Below are 14,232 nucleotides of genomic sequence, written 5' to 3' on the forward strand. Positions count from 1 at the left end.
TGCGGTCTCTTTGGGAATGATTGAAAGCAATGAAGGAAATCTCTGTTTCTTTTAACTGCTCCAACGCATCCAATTCCCCTTGTAATTTTGGCCCAGCCCACTGAAGAGATAACTGTTGGACCCTTCATGGCTGAGGCCTGCTGCTGTTTTAACTTCGGGGCCACACAGAAGCACCCTGGTCTCCTTTCTGATAGCTCCTGTGTCCCCTCTAGGTACAGTGACGTGAACTGGGAAATTAGTTGTTGTCCCCACTACACCTTGTGTTAGAAACTTGTTAACAAGAGGCAGAAACAGTAACAGCATGGAGGTGGAGGTGGAGGTGGAGGTGGAGGAGGTGAGGTGAGTTCCCAGGTTTTCTTCTCACCTTATATATCCCACACTTAGTGCTGGAGAAGCTGGCAAACCTGAAATGCCAGTAAGGGCAGACACAAATTGCCCCAACCAAAGCCTGTCCTCTCTAGTCAGTGGACCAGGAAAGGAATGGCCTAGTAAGACAGAAGACTTGTAGACAACACCTGCTTTACTCCAGCCAGATGCTACAGAGGATATTGTGCGGCCACGCCTATCCACGCCTGCAAAGATGGAGCGGGAAGCCCAGACTTCCGCCAATACAGGCTGTAACAAGGCATCCCACACCGCCCCCGGGGGTGTCAAGAAGGCCAAGTAGAGAACCAGGACTTAGGCATCCCCACCATAGTGTCAGCAGAGACCATATAGGGATCTTGGACCCACACCTGTCAGTCACAGGGAGTGTCCTCCCATAGGGTGTCAACATCAGCCAAGTAAAAAATCTTGACGTTGACCAGACATAGGCTCATGCCTGTAATCCCAGCACTTTGGGAGGCCGAGGTGGGCAGATCACTTGGGGTCAGGAGTTTGAGACCAGCCTGGCCAAGATGGTGAAACCTTGTCTTTACTAAAAATATGGAAATTAGCCAGGTGTGGTGGCGCATGCCTGTAATCCCAGCTACTTGGGAAGCTGAGGCAGGAGAATTGCTTGAACCTGGGAGGCTGAGGTTGCAGTGAGCCGAGATGGCACCACTGTACTCCAGCCTGGGTGACAGAGCAAGACTCTGTCTCAAAAAAAAAGGCTAGGCACGGTGGCTCACGCCTGTGATCCCAGCACTTTGGGAGGTCAAGGCAGGCAGATCACAAGGTCAGGAGATCGAGACCATCCTGGCTAACACGGTGAAACCCCATCTCTACTAAAAGTACAAAAAATTAGCCAGGCGTGGTGGTGCATGCCTGTAGTCCCAGCTACTTGGAAGCTGAGGCAGGAGAATCACTTGAACCCAGGAGGCGGCGGTTGCAGTGAGTCAAGATCGCGCCACTGCACTCCAGCCTGGGTGACAGAGAGACTCCATCTCAAAAAAAAAAAAAAAAAGAAAAGAAAAAAGAAACCTAGACTCCTACTTCCAGTTGGCAGTAATGAATGGCATACCCCTTCTCCTGCCAGCGCAACATCAGAAAATGCCAGCCAAAACAGAAAGGTTGAATAAGATCCAGATTCTCATAATGTAAGGCAAAAATGTCCAGGTTTCAAGTGAAAATCATTCATCATACCAAGAATTAGAAAGGTCTCAAACTGAATGAACAATAATAATACATGCCTGCACTAAGATGATGACGTTAAAATTATCTAACAAATATTTTACAGCAGACACAGTAAACATGCTTCAATGAGAAATTGTGAACACACTTGAAACAAGTGAAACAAACTGTCAGCAAAGAGAAGGACAACATAAAAGAACTAAATGAAAATTGGAAATTGTAGAACTAAGAACTGCAGTAGCCAAAATATAAAGCTCAGTGGATGGGCTTAATAGAAAAATAAGAGGACAGGGAAGGAAATCTGTGAGCTGAAAGACAGAACAATAGAAATCCAGACCACAGAGAAGAAAGAGAGTGGGGCTTCGGCCGGGCACGGTGGCTCACACCTGTAATCCCAGCACTTTGGGAGGCCGAGGGGAGCAGATCACGAGGTCAGGAGATCGAGACCATCCTGGCTAACACAGTGAAACCCCATCTCTACTGAAAAAAAAAAAAATAGCCTGTCTTGGTGGCACGTGCCTGTAGTCCCAGCTACATGGGAGGCTGAGGCAGGAGAATCCCTTGAACCTGGGAGGCAGAGGTTGCAGTGAGCCGAGATCGTACCACTGCACTCCAGCCTGGGCAACAGAGCGAGACTCTGTCTCAAAAAAATAATGGGATTTAAAATAGAGCTGCAGGGACCTGTGAGACAATAACAAATGATACAACATTCATTTCATTGAAATCCCCTGAAACAGAGAAAGATAACAGCCTGCAAAGGTACTTGAAGAAATAATGGCTAAAAAATTTCCTGAATTTGGCAAGAGACATAAACATACAGAATCAAGAAACTGAGCAAACCCCAAATAGCATAAACCCAGAGAAATCCATGCCAGAGACATATGATTAGACTTCTAAAAATGAAAGAGAGAATTCTTGAAAGCAGTCAGAGAAAGATGACATTTCACCAATAAGGGAAAAAGAATTTGAATGACAGTGGTCTCATCAGAAACCAGAAAGACCAGAAGAAAGGGGGACAATTATTTTTCTTCAAGTGCTCAAAGAAAACCATCAAGCCGGAATCCTGTACCCAGTGAATGTATCTTTCAGGAATGAAGAAGTAATCAGAATATTCTCAGATGAAGGAAAACTAAGAATTTGTCACCAAATAGAATAGGCTTTCCTTCTCCTTTAGAGTTTTCTGAATTATGTTTGATAGCATAAGCAAAACTCATAGCAGTATCTCCTGTGGTTCAAAATGTACATAAAGGACATATTTAAGATAATTATAGAAAGGCAAAGTAAAGGAACATAAAAGCAGATGAGGTCTGTGCTTCACTAGAACTTTGAAAAAGACAACACAGGCTGGCACGGTGGCTCACACCTATAATCCCACTGCTTTGGGAGGCCAAAGCAAGAGGATTGCTTGAGGACAGGAGTTCAGGACCAGCCTGGGCAACATAGCAAGATCTCATCTTTTAAAAAAATTCAGCCGACATGGCAGTGCATGCCTGTGGTCTCAGCTACTCAGGAGGCTGAGGGGGGAGGATCACTTGAGCCCAGAAATTCGAGGCTGCAGTGAGCTATGATCACGCCATTGCACTCCAGCCTGGGCAACATAGCAAGATCTCATCTCTAAAAAATTTTTTTTTAATTAGCCGACATGGCAGTGCGTGCCTGTAGTCCCAGCTACTCAGGAGGCTGAGCAGGGAGGATCACTCAAGCCCAGAAGTTCGAGGCTGCAGTGAGCTATGACCACACCATTGCACTCCAGCCTGGGCAACAGAGCAAGAGCCTGTCTCTTTAAAAAAAAGGCCGGGCACAGTGGCTCAAGCCTGTAATCCCAGCACTTTGGGAGGCCGAGACGGGCAGATCACGAGGTCAGGAGATTGAGACCATCCTGGCTAACACGGTGAAACCCCGTCTCTACTAAAAAATACAAAAAACTAGCTGGGCGAGGTGGCGGGCGCCTGTAGTCCCAGCAACTCCGGAGGCTGAGGCAGGAGAATGGCGTAAACCCAGGAGGCGGAGCTTGCAGTGAGCTGAGATCCGGCCACTACACTCCAGCCCGAGTGACAGAGCAAGACTCCGTCTCAAATAAATAAATAAATAAATAAATAAATAAAAAGACAGTATTGGCCAGGCATGGTGGCTAACACCTGTTATCCCAGCACTTTGGGAGGTCAAGGCGGGTGGATCACCTGAGGTCAGGAGTTCAAGACCAGTCTGACCAACATGGAGAAACCCCGTCTCTATTAAAAATACAAAATGAGCTGGGCGCGGTGGCTCAAGCCTGTAATCCCAGCACTTTGGGAGGCTGAGACGGGCAGATCACTAGGTCAGGAGATCGAGACCATCCTGGCTAACACGGTGAAACCCCGTCTCTACTAAAAAATACAAAAAACTAGCCGGGCGAGGTGGTGGGCGCCTGTGGTCCCAGCTACTTGGGAGGCTGAGGCAGGAGAATGGCGTAAACCCGGGAGGTGGAGCTTGCAGTGAACTGAGATCCGGCCACTGCACTCCAGCCTGGGCGACAGAGCCAGACTCAGTCTCAAAAAAAAAAAAAATACAAAATGAGCCAGGTGTGGTGGCACATGCCTGTAATCCCAGCTACTAGGGAGGCTGAGGCAGGAGAATCACTTGAACCTGGGAGGCAGAGGTTGTGGTGAGCCGAGATTGCACCATTGCACTCCAGCCTGGGCAACAAGAGTGAAACTCCGTCCGGAAAAAAACAAAACAAAACAAAACCATTAGCTGGGCGTGGTGGCTCACATTTCTAATCCCAGCACTTTGGGAGGCCAAGGCACATAGATTGCTTGAGGCCAGGAGTTCAAGACCAGCCTGAGCAACATGCTGAAATCTTGTTTCTACAAAAAGAAAAATGCTGTATGTGGTGGCACAGGCCTGTAGTCTCAGCTACTTGGGAGGCTGAGATAGATGGTAGGATTCCTTGAGCCCAGGACAGACCTCTATGAAGACTAACCAGAAAAACAGAGAAGTTATAACATCAGGAATGAAACAAGGAGTATCACTCCAGGCCCTGCAGCCATCAAAAGGATAAGAAGGGAATGACACAAACAGCTCTACACATAGGAAGTTGACAACTTAGATGAAACTGACCACTTCCTCAAAAAGCACAAACTACCACAACTCACTTGATATAAAATAGGTCATTTGAATAGCTCTATAACCATTAGGAAATTGAACTTACAGCTTTAAAACTCCACAAAGAGAAGTCTTCAGGCCCAGTGGCTTCACTAGAGAATTCTATCGAAGAATTCTTTGTTTAAAGAAGAATTAACGTTTCTATACAGTCTCTTCCAGAAAATAAAGAGGAAGGACAACTTCCTGGTTCATTTTATGAACCTAGATCCTGATACTAAAACCAGGTAAAGACAGTACAAAAAAATCCTTTACAGCCCAACATCATCATGAATTTTGATGCAAAAAATATTTAACAAAATGTCTACAAATAGAATTCAGCAATGCATAAAAAGAATTATATACAGCTGGGTGTGCTGGTTCACGCATATAATCCCAGCACTTTGGGAGGCTGAGGCAGGGGAATTGGGATCACTTGAGCCCAGGAGTTCAAGACCAGACTGGGCAACATAGTGAGACCCCTCTTCAAAAAATAAATTAGCTGGACATGGTGGTACATGCCTATAGTCCCAGCTACTGGAGAAGCTGAGATAGGAGCATTGCTTGAGTGAGCCTGGGAGGTCGAGTCTGCGTTGAGCTATGATCACAACTGTACACTCCAGGCTGGGTGACAAAGTGAGACTCTGTCTCAAAAAAATAATGATACACTGTGACCAAGTGGCATTTATTCCACAGATGCAAAGCTGGTTCAGTATTCAAAATGCAATCTAGAGCCGGGAGTGGTAGCTCAAGCCTGCAATCCCAGAACTTTGGGAGGCCAAGGCGAGTAGATCACTTGAAGTCAGGAGTTCGGGCCCAGCCTGGCCAATATGGTAAAACCTCGTCTCTATTACAAATACAAAAATTAGCCAGGTGTGGTGACGGACACTAGTAATCCCAGCTACTTGGAAGGCTGAGGCACAAGAATCACTTGAACCTGGGTAACAGAGGTTACAGTGAGCTGAGATGGCACCACCACACTTCAGCCTAGGCAACAGAGCAAGACTCTGTCTCAAAAAAAAAAAAAAAAAGAAAGGAAAAATGCAATCAAGGCAGGGCACGGTGGCTCATGCCTGTAATCCCCCAGTACTTTGGGATACCAAGGGAAGTGGATCACTTGAGGCTAGGAGTTCAAGGCCAGCCTAGGTGAACTGCAAGACCCATCTCTACAAAAATAAAAAAATTTAATCAATGTAATCTACCATATTAAGAAGCTAACGAATAAAGAAGATAACATGTTCATGTTTGATGCAGCAGAAGCATTTGACAAAATTCAACCATTCATGTTAAAAACTCAGAATAATAGGATTAGTGGGGAACTTTCTTAACTTGATAAAGAACATCTACATAAAACCTACAGCTAACATCGTTCTTAGCGGTGAAAGCCTCAGTGTTTTACTCCTGTGGCTGGGGGAACAAAGCAAGGATGTTCACTGTCACCACACTTATCCAACATAGTGGTGGAAGTTCTGGTCAGCGCAGTAAGGCATGAAAAGGAAGCAAAAGGCATATAGATCAGAATGGAAGAGGTAAAGTTGTTTCTAATCATATCACACGATTGTCTATAAAGAAAATCCCAAGGAATGTACAAGAAAACTGCTAGAACTAATAAGTGAGTATAGCAAGGTTGCAGGACACAAGATAAACATGCAAAAATCTGTCTTATTTTTATATAATGGTAATGAACAAGTGGACAGTAACATTAAAAATAAAATACCATTTACGACTGGGTGCAGTGGCTCAAGCCTGTAATCCTACCACTTTGGGAGGCCGAGACGGGCGGATCACGAGGTCAGGAGATGGAGACCATCCTAGCTAACATGGTGAAACCCTGTCTCTACTAAAAAATACAAAACCTAGCTGGGCGAGGTGGCGGGCGCCTGTAGTCCCAGCTACTCGGGAGGCTGGGGCAGGAGGATGGCATTAACCTGGGAGGCAGAGCTTGCGGTGAGCTGAGATCGTGCCACTGCACTCCAGCCTGGGCGACAGAGCAAGACTCCGTCTCAAAAAAAAAAAAAAATACCATTTACAATGAAACAAAATTACTCAGATATAAACTAGCAAAATATAAAGGACTTATATGCTAAAAATAGTATACCGTGGATGAGAGAAATTAAGATCTAAGCAGAGACACATACCATGTTCATAGTTTGGAAGATTCTACATACCAAAGATGTCAGTTCTCTCCAAATGGATACACAGGCCTAACAATTTCTGTCAAAATGCCAGCAGGTAGATCAGTGGAGGAGAATAGACCCATACAGAAATAGGCCCATATGAGTTATGGGTGCAGATACAACCACAGGAGATGCAAATCAATTCAGCAAATGAAAGTCAGCTATTCAGCAGATGGCAAGTTAGCCTTTCAACAGATGGTGCCAAGGCAGTTAGTTATCAATAGGCAAAAAATTAACCTTGACCCAAGTCTTGCACCAAGCTTTTCCAACCTGCGGCCTGCAGCTGCATGTGGCCCAGGACAGCTTTGAATGTAGCCCAACATAAATGCATAAACTTTCTTAAAACATTGGTGGGTTTTTTTTTTTTTTTTTTTTTTTGCATTTTTTTTTTTTAATTTTTAAGCTCATCAGCTGTCGTTAGTGTATTTTATATGTGGCCCAAGAGAATTATTCCAGTGTGGCCTCGGGAAGCCAAAGGATTTGGACACCCCTGTCTTATACCTCATAAAATAGTATCTCAAAATAGATCATGAAATTAAATGAAAAACATAAAGCAATAAAACCGCTTAAAAATAGGAGAAAATCTTCAAGTTCTAGAACTAGGCAAAGAGTTCTTAGACTTGACACCAAAAGCATCCATAAAAGGAAAAACGGATAAATTAGACTTCATCAGAATTTAAAGCTTTTGCTCGGGAAAGACCATATTAAGAGTATGGGAAGATAAGCTAAATCTAGGAAAAAATATTTTCAAATGACTTTGACAAAGGAATGGTATCTAGAATATATCAAGAACTTGCAAAACTCAACAGCAAAAATAATACAATAAATTCAATCAGAAAATAGGCAAAAAATATAAACAGACATTTCACCAAAGACGAGACCCATGTAACAAGCACAGGAAAAGATGTTCAACAGCATTAGTTATTGGGGAAATGCAAATTAAAACCACCAGATATCACTAACACCTATAAAGATGGCTAAAATAAGAATAGAGACACCACCAAATGCTGGTGAGGGTGCAGAGAAAATATCTACTGGTAAACAAGCAATAGCCGGGTCCAGAGGTTTAAGAAAACTTTGTTCAGCCAAACTTAAGAAATTACTGGGCTGGGTGCAGTGGCTCATGCCTTTAATCCCAGCACTTTGGGAGGCCGAGGCCAGCGAATCATGAGGTGAGGAGTTCGAGACCAGCCTGACCAACATGGTGAAACCCTGTCTCTCACTTCTCAAAAGAAGACATTTATGTAGCCAGCAGACACATGAAAAAATGCTCATCATCACAGGCCATCAGAGAAATGCAAATCAAAACCACAATGAGATACCATGTCACACCAGTTAGAATGGCGATCATTAAAAAGCACCAACAGGTGCTGGAGAGGATGTGGAGAAATAGGAATGCTTTTACACTGTTGGTGGGACTATAAACTAGTTCAACAATTGTGGAAGACAGTGTGGTGATTCCTCAAGGATCTAGAACTAGAAATACCATCTGACCTAGCCATCCCATTACTGGGTATATACCCAAAGGATTATAAATCATGCTGCTATAAAGACCCATGCACACGTATGTTTATTGTGGCACTATTCACAATAGCAAAGACTTGGGATCAACCCAAATGTCCATCAGTGATAGTCTGGATTAAGAAAATGTGGCACATATACACCATGGAATACTATGCAGCCATAAAAAAGGATGAGTTCGTGTCCTTTGTAGGGACATGGATGTAGCTGGAAATTCTCAGCAGACTCTCGCAAGAACAGAAAACCAAACACCGCATTTTCTCACTCATAGGTGGGGATTGAACAATGAGAACACTTGGACACAGGTGGGGAACATCACACACCGGGGCCTGTTGTGGGGTAGGGGGAGGGGGGAGGGATAGCATTAGGAGATATACCTAATTTAAATGACGAGTTAATGGGTGCAGCACACCAGCGTGGCACATGTATACATATGTAACAAACCTGCACATTGTGCACATGTACCCTAGAACTTAAAGTATAATAACAACAACAAAAAAGAAACCCTGTCTCTACTTAGCCAGGCATGGTGGCGTGTGCCTGTAATCCCAGATACTCAGGAGGCTGAGGCAGGAGAATCACTTGAACCTGGGAGGTAGAGGTTGCAGTGAGTCGAAATCTGCTGCACTCTAACCTGGGCAACAGTGTGAGACCCTGTCTCAAAAAAAAAAATTAAGCCCACCCCCCCACACACGCACACACACACACCCCTCTTGTTTGCTGATGCCTGAAATGTTGAGAACAAAGGTTCTCCCCTGTTCCATACTGTCCTGGTTTGGCAGTGAGGACTAAAGAGAGCTGTGCCTTGGGGCCTGCGGGAGGAAGAGTGCTTGCTTTGGGTTGGCAAAGGATCCAGATAGAATTGTCACAGTGAACACCCAACGCGTCACCCACAGTGGGCCTTGTTGACCTTCACTGGGCCAGGACAAGTGCAGACTTGGCAGGGGAGGTTTCTGGGGCCTGCAGCTGCCATTGAGATAGCCACATGGCGCATGCTTAGGAAAGATGGAGCGTGAGTTTATTTTTGTTTTAACACAATGACTTTCATGGAGACAGGATTCCTTCCTGAGACATTTGTTTATTCTTGCTGAATCCCTTGTTTCTTACAGGACAGAGAACACCCCAATGATTGCTGGCCTTGGGAAGGTGAGCCCTGGTGAGCTGGAGGAGATGGGTTGATTGCTTTGTCATCAGTGACCCCAGTGGCTCTAGCAGGAATTCGGGGCTTTAGAGATCATATTCGTGATCTCATAAACAGACTGACAAGAAAAAGCCTGGAATCTGATTTATCAACCCAGAGATCTGTACTTTTTCAGATGTCTGGATTAGTGGCACTTGCTTAGCATTTAAAAGGGAAAAACTCCTTGTCTCTGTCTCTCGTGACATGAGAACCAGTGATACTCTTACAGCAGAGGCGAAACGTCAGGCCGCAGGTTCACCATTCCCACAGGCGTTGGCAGCGCCCAGACCATCGACCTTCTGTCCCCGATTGGTCTGTGGGTGGCCAATCCAGCACCTGCCGCCAGCCCTCCACGGGGGCCTGTCCTGCTTCTGCCACAGTAACCAGGCTCAGGTTTTGCTGTGCGAGGGCAGGGGTCCTGGTCACGCCTTGGCATCTGCAGGCTGTTCCCTCACTGTGCAGGCCTCTGCTTAAAGGCCACCACCTTCAAGCACCCCTCCATGAACCACAGCTACATTGGTCCCCCCATGTCCCCTGCTGTCACGCTCTATCCCTGACACTGCTTTATTTCCCCTATCTGATGTTTCTCTGTAGTGTGTTCAGATACATGCCCCACTTCCTGCTTCCCCTTCGAAGGGGCTTGTCAGCTCCACGAGAGCAGGGGCTTGGCCTCAGTATCCCCAGTACAGAGAAACGGCTTGGCGCCCAGGAGGCCGGGCCTTGGGAAGAATATGAATGGATCCCCTGTTACTTAGAATACCCAAAATTATTAACAGTGATAACTAAGGCTACATTTACTAGAAGGAAGAGTGTTTTTGTTTGAGACGGAGTCTCACTCTGTCACCCAGGCTGGAGTGCAGTGGCGTGATCTTGACTCACTGCAACCTCCACCTCCCAGGTTCAAGAAATTCTCCCACTTCAGCCTCCAAGTAGCTGGAACTACAGGCATGCACCACCGTGCCTGGCTAATTTTTGTATTTTTAGTAGAGACAGGGTTTCATCATGTTGGCCAGCTGGTCTCGAACTCCTAACCTCAGGTGATCCACCTGCCTTGGCCTCCCAAAGTGCTGGGATTACAGGTGTGAGCCACCGTGCCCGGCCGGAAGAGTGTGTTTTAAGTGGAGTCCAGTACCTGCTCATATTGAACTGAATGATGAAGTAGTGGTGCGGTCCACAGGCTTTGAAATACCAGGGTTCAAATCCTGGCTTGAAGTTTCACTCACCCTGTGCCTTGGGTCAGGTCGCTGGAACTCCCTGAGTCCTGGCTATCCCCCATGCCAGATGGGAATCATGGTAACAGCTTCCTCGATAGAGCCTCAGCTCAAAGTGCTCGAAGCCCCCCAGCCTCTGACCTTCTCCGTGCTCCTGCAGCTGCATCTGCACCTGTAACAGCACAAGTGCCACAGCTTGGTCTCAGCCCCAGCACCACACCCCCGCTGGTTCTTCAGCTTCACCCAGACCCCGATGCCACCAGCGTGTTAGACAGCCCCCCCTGCTGCCCAGCCTGGGACTCCATCCTGCACACGCCCTCCCCAACATTCTTTCCCCCACCCATTCCTTTCTGCCTTGGTTGCATGCTGGTAGCCCTTCCCTGCACCTGCACCTGCACCCTCGTGGATCCCTCTGTCCGTCCTGTCACTGTGATGCCTGTGCTCCTGCCTTTGAACTTGACATCTCAGCTAGGCCCTGGCCCATCTCCTGAGAGACCCATTCCTCTCAGTTCAAAGCCTGTCCCGACCGCTCTCCTCCACCCTCTTCCCACCCTGGGTACCTCCCGCTATCCAGGTTCTCGCCTCTGAAGTCCGGGAGATGCCCTCAGTCCGTCCTTGTCATCGTCCCCTGCCTCTCATACAGCACCCGTCCTGTCTGTCTGGACTCCAGAATACACCCACTACCGGCCTCATGTCCATTTTCTTGGCCACTAACCCTAGACCAAGGGTCTGGATGCCTGCCATGGCCTCCTGGGGGCCTGCTGCTGCCATTGTCTACACAGCCACAGAGTGACCAACACACAGGCCAGTCAGACCATCGCATCCCTCCCTCAGAGCCTCACTGCGTCTGCCCCGTGACCAGGCCTGCAGGGCCTGTGGATCTGTCCCTGGGCCTTCACCCCCTCTGCACTCTCCACCCACCACACCAGGCCCCTCTGTTCTAGAGACAGAATGACTGTCCCCTGCAAAGCCCTTGCTGAGACTCCACTCCCTGCCCTTGTGCAGCCATCTGCCACCACCCCACCTCGGGCCTGCGAGGTCCCTTCACAGCGCCAACTGGTGGGTAGGAGTCTGTTCCCCCCGCCCCTGCTTTTGTCTGTCTGCCTCTTGGATGCTGGCTCCTCAAGGGTTGGGATCCCCTTTAGGGCTGCTTTGCTGGGGCATCTCCAGTGCCTGGCGCTGTCAGGAAGTGCCTGGTGGAGTCAATTTCTGTGGCACTTCCACACCCTCCAAATGGCAGCACTCAAAAAATATGGTCTGTCTGTGACTGTCAGGAGAATGAGCGGTTTCAGGAAATGCTGCCTGTGCTGTTAAAAGCTTTTTTGCCCTCCTTTGTTTTGCAAGAATTGTGCTTCCACTAGTGTGTCTGCCCCCAGGCCGCGGAGCTGGTGACCCAGAACTGCGAGGCTTACGAGGCCCACATGAGGGATATCCGCGACTACCTGGAGGAGAGGCTGGAAGTGAGTGCAGTGTGGGGTGGGTACCAGGAGAGGGAGGGTGTGTGGGGCAGGTGCCCGGAGGGAGAGGGGACGTGGTGCTCCTAGACCTCAGGACCTATGGGGATTGCAGCGTAGCCTGGAACTCGTCAGGATGCAGTGAGGGAAGAAATAACAGTGGCGGGAAGCACACTGGGATCAGAAACCCCGAAAGTGGGGCCCTAGGCCAGGGGCATGATCTTTTTCAGAGACACATGATCAAATATGCAGAGGTGGTATACTTCATGGTTTATGTGGAAGGTTCATATGTTTCCGAATATTTGGTTTGTCTCCTAATTAACTTTGCTTTCCATAGTCTGTCCCCATAACTATTCTGGGTAGATGCTGATTGAAAAGTATGCACCTGCTGAGATTGTGTTTCTGGAAAAGTCTAAATTTCAAACAGTTGCTGATGGTGGTGTCTTTGAAGGCCACCAAATATTTCACTTATTTTTTTCAGGCTGAATTCGGTCAGAAGAGAATCCATCTGAATAGCCAGTTTCCAGGGACCCAGCGGCTTCCCAATACCTGCAACTTCTCCATCCGGGGACCCCGGCTTCAAGGTGACGGCCCCTCACCCTGGTCTCTCCGAGTGTGAGCATAGCTCCCGCGGTGCATGGGTTCTGGTCCGAGCCAGCAACTCCCACTCTCCCTGCCCTGAGCATGACACAGCTCGGGCTGTCAGAGGGCCTTGCTGGGATTGCTGAGAGCAGGCTCAGGTGGCTGTGCTGTGGTCCATCGGGCTCTTGCTGCCAGCCCCTCCTCTCCCTGACTTGGCTCATTTTGCTGCTGCTGGGATGTGGACCGTGGCGAACTCTCGTGTCTGGCATTAGCACCGCCCCAAAAGCTGTCAGGGAAGGAAGTAACATTAAATTCTAGACATTTATCTATTTTGTTGGCAGTTTTTATTAAATATTTTATTAGAGTAAGGGAAAGGGGAGGCGATCAGTTTTAAAAACTGGCAGAGGCTGGGCACAGTGGCTCAGGCCTGTAATCCTAGCACTTTCGGAGGCCGAGGCAGGCTGATCACAAGGTCAAGAGATTGAGACCAGCCTGGCCAACTAGGAGAAACCCCATCTCTACCAAAAACTACAAAAAATTAGCCAGCCATAGTGGTGTGCACCTGTAGTCCCAGCTATTCGGGAGGCTGAGGCAGAATTGCTTGAACCTGGAGGTTACAGTGAGCCAAGATTGAGCCACTGCACTCCAGCTTGGGTGACAGAGTTTGTGAGACTCTGTCTGTCTCAAACAAACAAAAAAACAATAAAAATAACTGGCAGACTAAGGAGCAAGTACAAATCTGGATTTCCTGCGGCATCCGCCTCAGCTAGGAGCAGTTAGGGTCACCCCTGTCCCAGATGCACCTGAAACCTGGTCTGCCCTGACTCCATGAGAGTGGAAGTCCAGGTCATTGACCAGCCATGTGTCATTTGGGAGCAGGTTATGGTGGCCCTGAGATCATGATGAGCTGCCTCTGTAGACGAGGTTTTGACTTCTTAGAGGATGAAGGTGTTGCTTCTTTCTTCTTCCTGGATCATGCGGAGAAACCCAGCAGTCGTGTTTGGCCCATGAAGAAGAGCCCGTGGGTAACTGTCATGATGGCTGCGTTCGTGAGAACCTGGGCTGAAATGCGTTCTTGTGGGCAAGGAAGCCTGGGTTTCCTTGACCATCTCAGATTCCTCCCATGGAAAGGAGAGTTCTCTGTCAACATTCCCCTTGTTCTGGGGTCAGACTTTGTATTCAGTGACAACCTATATCACTTTAAATGAGACAGAGATTCTCATATTGTATATTTATTTTTGGATTCAGGGTCTCACTCTGTCGTCACCCAGGCTGGAGTGCTGTGTAATCACAGCCCACTGTAGCCTTGACCTCCTGGGTTCAAGTGATCAGCCTCCCTAGTAACTGGGACTACAGGCATGCACCACCACACCTGGCTAACATTTTTTTTTTTTTTGAGATGGAGTTTCACTCTTGTTGACCAGGCTGGAGTGCAG

At 47.7% G+C, this 14,232-nt stretch overlaps 1 protein-coding gene across 18 annotated transcripts in view; it reads left to right on the forward strand.

The window, feature by feature from the left end:
* SCLY (selenocysteine lyase) overlaps nt 1-14,232 on the forward strand; it is a 41,687-nt gene that overhangs the window by 24,134 nt on the left and 3,321 nt on the right. For 11 of the 18 annotated variants that reach the window (XR_012421622.1, XM_074010622.1, XM_005574775.4 and 8 more), the window contains 3 exons: nt 9,479-9,515; nt 12,137-12,220; nt 12,696-12,798. Coding sequence is in view for 10 of the 18 variants with exons in the window: in XM_074010622.1 (XP_073866723.1) it covers nt 9,479-9,515; nt 12,137-12,220; nt 12,696-12,798 (224 nt within the window). In the remaining 8 variants the exon portion in view is untranslated. Of the gene's footprint in view, nt 1-9,478; nt 9,526-12,136; nt 12,221-12,695; nt 12,799-14,232 lie in introns of all 18 variants that reach the window. The other 7 variants (XR_012421626.1, XR_012421627.1, XR_010580160.2 and 4 more) reach the window with 2 other exon arrangements.

Source organism: Macaca fascicularis, chromosome 12, assembly GCF_037993035.2.
Source record: "Macaca fascicularis isolate 582-1 chromosome 12, T2T-MFA8v1.1".
Taxonomy (NCBI): domain Eukaryota; kingdom Metazoa; phylum Chordata; class Mammalia; order Primates; family Cercopithecidae; genus Macaca; species Macaca fascicularis.